The sequence below is a fragment of the Pundamilia nyererei genome, unplaced genomic scaffold (assembly GCF_000239375.1).
Source record: "Pundamilia nyererei isolate P.nyererei 1_Seehausen unplaced genomic scaffold, PunNye1.0 scaffold00175, whole genome shotgun sequence".
In the NCBI taxonomy this organism is placed as follows: domain Eukaryota; kingdom Metazoa; phylum Chordata; class Actinopteri; order Cichliformes; family Cichlidae; genus Pundamilia; species Pundamilia nyererei.
Window position 1 is genome coordinate 522017 of NW_005187576.1, and position 11118 is coordinate 533134.

Sequence of the window (11118 nt, forward strand, 5' to 3'; positions counted from 1 at the left end):
AAAAAAAAAAGTTCAATATTTCCTTTATTCACAAGTAACTGGAGATCACTGGGTCAACTGGAACAACCATAGTTTACCACAAAATACCTGGAAGAAGGTGATTGTGAAAGGAAGACTTTGAAGACTAGCGAATGATTCAAGTAACAAGTTGGAGCCAAACCTTCACACTAGGCCAAAGTCAACAGAGCCACTTTGTAAAGGATTAATAATGGATTCACCACGCAAAGAGGATGAAGCTCTGCACGCCATTCAATTATTACTCTTCTAAAACGCAAATCCTAATCCCTTCATTTGTTTGTGTTCTGGTTTTCACACTGTGCCTTACAGGATCATATATGTTTCAATGCTCTGTTTATGCTACATTTGAAGTGGAGTTTAGGAGGGACAGCCCAGTCCTGTCCTTTCCTCCTGTATGAGATCATTCATCCCACGGGTGGATCCCAGTTGGCCAACACTCAGGTCCCTGTCATCTGTTCAAAGTGTGTCATTCTGGCCTCTGTGGCCCTCTTCGTTGGCAGAGATGACCATTCTCACACAGCGATATGCACTCTACTCTCTCTCCCTCTGTCCACCATGAGCTCTCAGCTGGAGCTTCAGCTTGGAACCGTTCCATTTGAGACTGTCGAGAAATATGCCAAAAAGCACAATGCTTTGCTACAGAGCCTGGCACTGGGTCCATGTGTCCTGTAGTGATGAACCCAGCTTGCTCTAGCTCCCCTGGCGGGAATCTGGCTCGGTGTGAATCTCTACTTAGCATTCGCACACTCTCCTAAATGCTGGAGTTCTTGGAGAAGGAAGAGAGATAATTCCATAGTCTCCCTGACAAAAAACAGCAGGTGAGTCAAAAAGTAAACACTCAAGAAAGACACGCATCGTGGAGTGTCTTTGTAGGGAAACATGGAAACCAAAGCCTCTGACAATTCCTTCGCACCGGTTTGTATTTAGTTTCATTTCCTTTCTAACCGCCCGGTCTTCAATCCCGGATAAGGTTGAGAGAGATTGTGAATGTTGGCATGTGCACTGGGTGTCAAAGGGGAGTTACTCCCTTCCTCATAGTTTCCTGTTTTATGATCGGTTCTTTCCCATCTGACAAAGAAGACAGGTGATGGGTTGACAGGTAAAAAGAAATAGTGGAACTGAACATCAGAAGGGCACGGAAAACAACAAGATCAAGTCAGATCACTGGGGAGAAAACCAAGTTATGCTTGGAGAAAACAATTCTTGTCTGTGTCTTCGAAGTATCTAGCATTTAGCAGTTCCACAGAGCGAGCCTGGGATTGTTGTTTTCCAGAAAGTCATGATTGTTCTCCCTTTAAAGGAAAAGTGTGGGATAAGTGCATAATTATTTTTCTTTATGACTAAATTAACTGTTAAGCGAAAGGACCAAAACCCCCTAAAATGTGGTTTTGCAACAGTTTCACCGCATATCATGTGGATTCATCCGTCACATTTAAGTGACACAGATGTCCTTTAAAACCTGCATGTGACCTGGGATCAGAGCAATGATTCACCTTAAAGCAGTTAGAGACTACACTGGAGTGGCTTAGAGACAAATTTCTCACTGTGGCTCAGCCAAAACAGACTAAAACCCTATATGACATCTGGGGGTGTTGACAGGTCACAGATTTGTTTTGTGATTGGCTCATAATTGTGTGGATGCCGTAGTTGCTTCCATACGTTTTTTGGACCTCTACTACTCCCTCAGTTTTTGTGCTATTTTCACCGTTCAAATCTTAAAAAATTCTGCTCTTTCTGCTAATGGGTGCTATGACTTTTGGTGCTCATAACTTCTATACTTTTTGAGATATTGAATTTTTTTTTGCAATATTTTTTGCCCATTTCTGCCATATTATCAGTGGCCTCACTGATTTTCCTTGCCGGGTTGACCTGTGTTTTAGCTCAGTGAGATAAGCATCCGTTCTCAGACTGGGAGGCCCGGGTTCAAATCCCGCTTATGGCAACATTTCTTTCAGTTAACACTTCACCTCTTTTCTGCAAAGTTTTCAGCCTTTTCACCTCTTATCAGCACAATTCTCAGCCGCTTCTGCTCATCTCATCACAATTGTCAGTCTCTCCACCTCTTCTTTGTGGGAATCAGTTTGGCTCAGTGAAATGAGTAACCGCCTTGAGACCAGAAAGGCCAGGTTCGAATCCTGCTCAGGGCAAAGTTTTTTGTTTTTTTTTTCTTTCAACTTTTTCAGCAGACATCTTCAGCGTTAAGGCATCCACACAGCATTTTCGCAGGAAATGCAAATTTTTCTAGTTTCTTTTGAGTTTTGGCAAAAAAGCAAAACAAAAGCAAAACTAAAAAAACAAAACAAAAACAATTTCTGTAGAACAAACAAACAGAAAACCTGGACATACAGTGCCTCTGCTAGAAAGGGACTGATTTATCGAAAGGCCTGTTATCGGCCAATATTAGCCATTTGCTGATCTACTGGTAGCTGCATTTACCACGGCCAATTAAAAGAAAGAAAAAAGAAAAAAGAGAAAAAGTAAAACGTAAACGCTGCATAGTTTGTCCACCAGAGGGCACTCTGTAACTTCTCTGTTGGTAACGCCACAAATACAACAACAACCATCTTATCTGAGCAGAGTTGGGCTTACCGTAAACGAGTAAACAAATAACTACACATAAAACATTTCAGGGAAATCTGTTTATGTTTCGTGCTTCCGAAAGAATATTGGCCAATATCTCGGAACACTGGAAGCCACCAAATATCAGTACTGATCTTAAAAATTCGATATCAATTTGACTATTCTCAAAAAGAGCAGGAGCTTCTTTTTTTTAACGTCGTCTTTATTGAGGAAGTATGAAAAACTGTCAGTTGTCCACATCCTCTTCAGACCAGGCCATTGTTGACAAAAATCCATAAATGCTCCCCATAAAGATTCAAAAGTTTGCCTTAAAAAACTTTTTATTTTTTTATTTTTTAATGGCAGGCTTGACAACATTTGTTGTACCCATAAGCCCATTTGTTTTCTTCTTAGCAGACTAAGGCCCATCAACATCCATTCATTCTTTATGTACTGATAATTGATTAAATCAAGAATTTAAAAATTAAGGCTGTAGCGGGACCGGTTTAGAAATACTTTTTCCCATCACAATCTGCACATCCCACACACGATGGAAAAACAAAGGTCCCTTTCGAATCATTGCATTTAACACACATCTAGAATATTTTTGTTGAATCCATGTAACTTCTTTGTTTTTATATATATTTGCATTAATCTTCTATATTATAATCATTGTTATGTGTTTGTTGTATCGTTATCTGATTTCAGATTTTAAATTTTGCCTCTATGGAGCCCATTTCTGGTGTAAATTCTCCACCAATTGAGATATTAAGAAGTTATAATAGTCTGATTCGATTCATCTCCTTAGATCAGGGGTGTCGAGCTCCAGGCCTCAAGGGCGGGTGTCCTGCAGGTTTTAGCTATCACCCTGTTTCAACACACCTGAATCAAATGATTAGTTCATTACCAGGATTCTGGAGAACCTTAAGACATGTTGAGGAGGTAATTTAGCCATTGAAATAAAAACTTGCAGGACACTGGGCCTCGAGGCCTGGAGTTCGAGACCTGTGCCTTAGATGATGATTTTTTATAAGATGACTTGTTTGTGTTTATTATTAAGTTTAGACTTCCCTCTAAGCTCTTCAAATATTGTAATTATGTCTGAGAGAAGCTCTGTTTTTAATGTTAAATGAAAAAAGGCTTTGAAAAATATTTCTTGAGGTAAACTATGGCAGCATTTAGCATTTTTTTAAAAACACCAAAATTGTGTTATTGGCACAAGTATCGATTGATTTTTAAGCAATGAAATCAACTAATAAATTGAACTGAATTGACTAATAAATTGAAATTACACACATGACTAATGCAACCAGTTTTTTTTCAAACATGCAAAAAAACTTAAGGTAAAAAATTAAATGCAGAGAAAAAAAAACTGTATGAACCATAATTACGTGGCGCCCTCACCTGAGAATTAGCACATAGCTTTAAGCAAGAGACGTGATTAGCATTTATTTACCTTTTCAAAAAACAAAACAAAACAAACAAAAAAAAAAAAACAGAAAGAAAGAGACCCAGTGAAAAGGAAGAACTAAAATGGTGTAAAGAGATGTAATACATTAGACTAAAAACTTCAATAGCTTTAATAAGTGAGTGGCCTCCTGTCAGATTGTGCCAGTAGAACCAGTGAGACGAGGCCATTTACACCCCAGTGGAAAAGCCATAAATTATTCTGCAGATGGATGGTGGCAGAGACACTCTTGGGAGGAGTAAATTGCTCTGGCCTTATAGTTGCTGTCAGAAAATTTCTAGGACAAAACAGTCTGTAATGTCAGGGAGTCTTAGACTTATAGAGAAAGAAGTCTTAGAATGTGTTTTTCAAATCACCCCCTTACTTACCCACAGTTGACCCAGGCAATAGTCCCTTGGCCCTTCACCGTCTGGGCGACATCAGAAAGCAGTTTCAGGTGGGAGCCCCCTGATGTAGCTACAGACACAGAATAAAGCGCAGTCAAGCCTTTTTACCAAAACCACTCAATAGCCCAGGACAACCCAGAGCCATGAGACACAGGAGACACTATCATGACAAGCACAGAGAAAAAGAATCGAGTTACAGTGGAGCTCACCGTCTTTCTAAAGCACCGAGTGACGAAGAAAGACATCGCTGAGTTTGGGTTAGAAGGGTGACGGGGGAGCATTTTCTACTACCTTTCAACGGATGGGCTCAGCGAGGGGGTTTAAGTTACATCAGCTTTCAAAATCTTACAATAGTGTGACTAAACAGGAGATGGAAGGATTATAAGGCGACACAAAGACTCTGGATCTAATGAAGCACTCTCTAACGGTGCGACAAATGGGAAAGCATAGCAAACATGTTTGCACCAACTGCATGATCCCAACAGCAAGGTTTGTGTGGGATCGCCGAGTTTAGAGCGTTCGCAACCACCGGAAACGTGCACAATATCTCACAATATGGCTGAGCTGTGCAGCTTGCCTTCTGTGTTAAGAAAGAGAAACTAGTGGGATATAAACTGCACCAGCTAGAATAACACTGTGTAATGTTACTGATTTTCATCAGCTACGTCAAGTTAGGTACATCCCTTTGAGTAAAGTAAACAAAGTGTAATATTCCAGCTCTTGTGCAACGCAGTACATCATTTTTATACTCCCCTGAAGCCAAATGTGCATTTTTCACTGCATAAAGAAAACAGCTCCTCACAATGCTCCAGGCAAAGACTATATTTAGATGTAGGAGCACTGCCACAACTTCCCAGGGTTCTGCCTTGGAGTTGGCAACAAAAACATCTGGCAACTCAGGATCAGGGTATTGTACGGAATAGGAGGTGAGCAGGTACCGACTGGTTGACAGCGTTAAGGATGATGAATACCAACCAGATCAAAACTCAGCAGGGATGTGACTGACTGCAGAGGCTGGTGGTGAACACAGAACAGGGCACGGTTGTGTTTAATCAGGGGGGAATGAATGTGAAGTGCCTTGAGGTATAATCGAGGCCTACATGAGGGCAATCTTCAGTGACTTTAAAGCAGGAATGTCTGGGTGAAGTTACAGCCGGTGATCAATCCGACGCGCAGCTGGATACATAGAAGCCAATGGGCTAATATAGGCCGATATGGCTCATTAATCAAGAAATATATCTGTGGCTATAAAGAGGCCTCAGAGTCCTCTGTGGATTATTGAGCAATATAAGTTTGCTTCTTTTTTATTATGAACAGGAAGAACTCCTTCTTGGAAATCTGCAAAATGGAATTAGAAGCTGCTGGGGTGCGTAAGCGTTCGCTAATGGATAGCAGGAAACAAAATGTACTTTAGAGCTGTATAATTGTATTTGACCATTTTAGCTTCTATTTAACAGCTACTCTTTAATTCCATAAGCATTTCCAATTTCCTTATTGAAACAGACCGCTGCGATCATTCTTTGAAAGCGAGCTAGAGGCTAAAGCTGGGCAAAACATTGTTTCTGAATCCATTTGAAGATACTGTGCTAGAATGTTTTTTAATGAATGCTATCGAATTTGGGCAAAGTGCCACTCCACAAAAGCACTTCCTAATTAGAGCGGGCGATTAAAGGAATTTTAATTAATTTGGTGTTTTCCCTCCACAAAAATCACAGTTTCCACGTACAAGAGCAAAAATCATAACAAAAGACAATCAGCGGCACATACAGTTAACAGGCACGCACCCCTCAAGTTCTCTTAATCCAACTCTGTGAATCTGGCCTTTTTGAACCCCTGAAGGTGAATTGTCGGGATGTTGCGCATCAGCTGCACTTACACACCCACAATTGAAGGAAACAGCTCTTAAGAGGCATCTGACTGTACACAATTTAGGATGCTCTTAAAAATAATACACTTAGATGTAGTAACTAAGTAACTAGTAACTAAGGCTTCCTGAAATTGCAAATTTCATTCTTACCTTCTCTGACAATAACATGACATTGCACGCCCTCAATCTCAGATCATAAAATATGCTAAAACGTGCAATTTCATGATGGTTATCACTAGGGTTGCACAATTAATAAAATTTTATTCTTAATGATATATTTGGCTTCCCACAATTAAATGAACACAATCTGGTGATACTGAAAACTCAAGTCACAGCTGTTCCCTACATTGTTTAGTGCAAAGTTTGCTGGGCACCCTTAACTGCAGTGATATAACACAGAGCTAGTCATACAAAATCGATCAATCAATCAATCAAATGTCTGTCGTAGCAAAAGCTGAAGACCTTGTCCCCAGAAGCGATCACCATGTGTTGTTTGGAAATGCAAGTGGTGGAAAACAGTGGTGGAGAGTTGTGCCTGCAGTGCAAAGCAATACAACTAACTCACTCATCCATGTGAACTTGGTGAATGAATGAAGGCAAAGGAAAACAATGCAGCGGTTGCACATCAAATCCATAAAAGCCAGTCTGTGCAGCGCGTCAGCTTGCAAAGATGCACTGACGTCACCCACGTTGCATTTCCCCAAAAGACGCGTGTCCACTAAACGGGACCGGTTTTATTTAGCGGGAATGCCGCACAACATGGATGTGAAAGTGCTGCTGTGTTTGCGTGACATTTGTATCACACTAAAAAGCAATGGATAATCATGACAAATAATGCTGATCTCAACACTGCTCAAAAATAATTGCGATAATCATGTTGGCCATAGCTGTGTAGCCATAGTTACCACTTTTGTTAACACAATGCATGTGTATGAAATGCACGTTGTTTTCCGGCACTCCACAACAACCTCTACAGCGACAGTGTTTGAGAGTTACTGAGATAATACCGGCATTATCCACCAGCCATTAACACGATTGTTTATCCCCAACCCCTCCTTTGACAGACACAGCAGCAAAAACTAAATGAGTGAATTTGTCGTGTGCGTGTTTGTGGAAAAATCTGCACCCATATATGGTATACCGATCACGACGGGATGGCTGCCTTCTCTGACCTGTTTCCGTGTAGAGCACCAGAACATTTGTTCTCGTCCTGAGCAGCTTCTTGAAGTCTTTGTGGTCACTGACTTTCTCTATGAGAGGAGACACCTTCACTGCCTCCAGCACCGACAGGAGCCACACCTGGTGAAACACACACACACACACATTCACGAATATTACCACAATAACATCTCTCCATAGCATTAAATGTAGAAAAAAGACAAATTATTATTTAGTAAATTAGCCCATTTCAGAACAAATCAATAAGTCAGTGTTTTCAGGTTAGATAAGTATTCACTTTATACATTAAGTGGTCCAGCAGGATCATTTTTGATGACCTAGTCCTTATGAAACCACAAGCCCCACTCATAAAAACACACAATATTTACCGAGTATTCCTTGAACCAAACATACAGAGGAGAGCATCAAAAATACATTTATACAGTTACTGATTATCTTTCCTTTACAATGGTACAAACGAGACAGAATTTTGCTTATAAAAATCCTCCTATACAGAGAGTGGGTTCAGCAGACGGCAACAGGAGGGGATTTGTATCATTAGTCTGAACGGCTCCTTTAACTTTTCAGACACTGGTAGGTGAGCTAATACTGTGAAAGGACTAATATGGAAAACAAATCCCACACTGAGAGGCGTGCACTTTAATCAAAGACAAATTATGGAATTAAAAAGAACGAGAGAGAGAGTAGACTGGTTATACTCTGCCATATAAAGTTATTTCCGTGCATTGTAATCATCTCTCTGCCATCCCCATTCATTAAAAAGCCCTTCATTTCTGCCTACGGAGAACTAAATTACACATCAAACATGGCCTGCTCCCTCAGTGACGGCTGTTATAACCTGGAAACAAGCACCTGTCAGGCTTACTTTCTAATTTTAATTCTCCACTTGATTTTCTCCTGTTGTGAGACTACAAGGAACAAAAAGAAACTGTTTTCTGTAAACCATCTGTAAACTTCAAAATGAACACAGAGCTTAAAAGGCTTAGAGGAGGCAACTTAAATACCCCATATTGCACACAGTATCATATATAACGTGAGGAATATTAAATATAGGGCTGGGGTCTGTTTATGTTTTGTAACTTGTGCAGTGGTCTTATTACACTGATGTGACAAGATAAACACGAGCTGTGTAAGCATTTGTTTTGGACCCATGGGAAGCAGATGGCAAAGGGCGGGATAATTAGAGGCTACCTGGGTGACACTTGTCTAAATAGGTTGGCATTCAGTGGTTATGACAGCAGAATGGAGGCGAGATAAGGATGAGGAGGCAGGCTGTCTTATTTATCTAAGACAGGAAATGTGGTACTTCATGGTCCCCAAGAAGGATTAGAGTCAAGTTAACCAAATTTGATTCTTGCTTAATCAGTTCCTAAATATTCAATGATGTTCTGAAACTGTTCTTCTGAGACACATAATGACGAACATAAAGCCATAAATGGTGGATCCATAGTCTAACGGTTTAACCAGGGGTGGGGAACTTCAGGCCTCAAGGGCCGGTGTCCTGCAGGATTTAGATCTCACCCTGGGTCAACACACATCTGAGCCAAATGATTAGTTCATTACTAGGCCTCTGGAGAACTTCATGGCATGTTGAGGAGTTTTTTAAAAAATCCATTTAAATCAGCTGTGTTGGATCAAGGACACATCTAAAACCTGCAGGACATCATCCCCTGAGGCCTGAAGTTCCCCACCCCTGGTTTCCACAATTGCTTGGCAAGTGAAAGGTTGCTGGTGCAGTTCCAGCTAGAGATGCAAAACCCTTTTAAGGTTGCATCAGGAAGACTACCTGGCGTAAAAAAGAAAGATGTGGTACCTGCTGTGGTGACCCCTTGTGACAGGGGAGGAGCTGAAGGTAGCTTTTATCAAGCCACCAATGGAGCTGTTGGTTACTTGATTGGGAAAGGAACAAAGTGGTGCAACATAACACATAGTGCACCACGGAACTCAGACACAGATCTTAATGAAAACTAAATGATGGGGAAACAAATAGAAAAAATGACAATAAAGACATTGACACCATGAGTCTTTGCTCTGCGCAAGAGGAGCACTGCGAGTTCCTCAAACCAACATTCATTGTAATAATCAAATTATTACCACACTCATTCTTTTGTTCTTTTGTTTTTCTTTTTAAATTGCTGTCAGCTTGAAAAGTGGCTCTGAAAAGAGCGTCCTGCTAATTCACATTTGAGTTGAAAAAGGACTCAAAATGACCCTGCGTTAGAGAAAAACAGTACTTCAAACCACTTTGGCACTATAATCCATTTATTTTGCATTTATATAAAGTCTTAGCAGTAAGGCTTTCACACACAGGCTGTTTCCTTTACTGGGTAAGGAGTAAACAGATGCTGCTAATTAAAGACATTTCATTAACTGATCATTAGCAAGAGCGACCGCAACTGTAAAAGCAGAAGTTTTGGGAGTTGGGTGGTCTGGTAAGATGTGTGTTAGCACAATACTAAGGAAAAGACATCAGCAGTGATCTTACAGAAGCAATTGCTGCTGCTCAGTAAGCTGTGAGGGGGTTAAAAGGCCTTTCCAAACAATTTGAAGTCCAGATTGAGATTATTCACACGTGAAAAACATTCAAGACCAGTTAGTCTTCCCAGGAGCTGGACATGCCAGCCAGTTCACCCCAAGTTCAGACTGCAAAACACTCAGAGAAGTTACAGGCCTCAGTTAGTATACTAAATGTTAAAGTTCAGCACAATTAGAAAACGACTGAGCAAGTATGGCTTTTTTGCAAGAGTTGTAAAGGAGAAACACTCTTCGCTGTAAAAGGAACATGGCAGCACAGATTAGATTTGCATTAAGTTTGGATCTGAAGAAACCACAAGACTTCTGGAGCAATATCCTTTGGACAGACACAACCCAAGTGGGGATGTCATTAAGATGACCATAAAAACCTCTGCATATTAAAGTAGTCTAGAGTCAAATAGGAGTCCATCTGCTATAGGCCTCTCCTTGTCTAGCCTCATATTATTATGTTTAGTCCTTCTTGGCTCTTAAAACGCCAGTAAATCATTAATCAGTCTAGTATTTGCATAGCCATGCATATACATGCACTGGTGTTGAGTTAAAACAACGTTAGATGGTCATCTTTAGTGACTGACTAGGAATATCTGACTGAAGATGGAAATAGGATTTAATGAATCGACAGTTCTGTCTAATATGAAGCAAGCTGCCATCTTTGGCAAAAGTTAGAAACTTTCCAGAGCCAACTTTCAGACCTTCCAGCTATGTTTGATATTTCAGAGAGTTTCCAGCAATTGGAACAAAATTTCCTAATTTGGCTGTTGTAAGGAACAAAGTGATTAGGCCAACAAAGCTTGGTTTAATGAAGTAAAACAGTTCGTCAAGAGATGAACTTTAAACTGAAAGGTTGGATTCCAGTAAAGGTCTGCTGGTAACTGGTGTTTTTGCAAAACTCAAGGAGAGAAACAGATTTTTCTACTGTCAAAGTCTGTTATTGTTCTTTATAAGCGCCTTACACCATCCAAAGTGTGTGTCATCTTCAAGTGGTAGATGTGCAATAATAGAAATAACAAGACAGCCTTCAAAAGTGACAGGCCTATTGAGAAGCAGCATTACCATACGGGCGATCGTGGCTCAAGAGTTGGGAGTTCGCCGTTGCCTACTGGTGG

At 40.5% G+C, this 11118-nt stretch overlaps 1 protein-coding gene across 1 annotated transcript in view; it reads right to left on the minus strand.

The window, feature by feature from the left end:
* The window catches only part of pdia5 (protein disulfide isomerase family A, member 5), a 72457-nt gene that overhangs the window by 49636 nt on the left and 11703 nt on the right, over window positions 1-11118 (minus strand). Inside the window, exons 2-3 of the mRNA XM_005746245.2 lie at window positions 7471-7597; window positions 4414-4501 (exon numbers count right to left, since the gene is read on the minus strand). Coding sequence (XP_005746302.1) covers window positions 4414-4501; window positions 7471-7597 — 215 coding nt within the window. The remainder of the gene's footprint in view (window positions 1-4413; window positions 4502-7470; window positions 7598-11118) is intronic.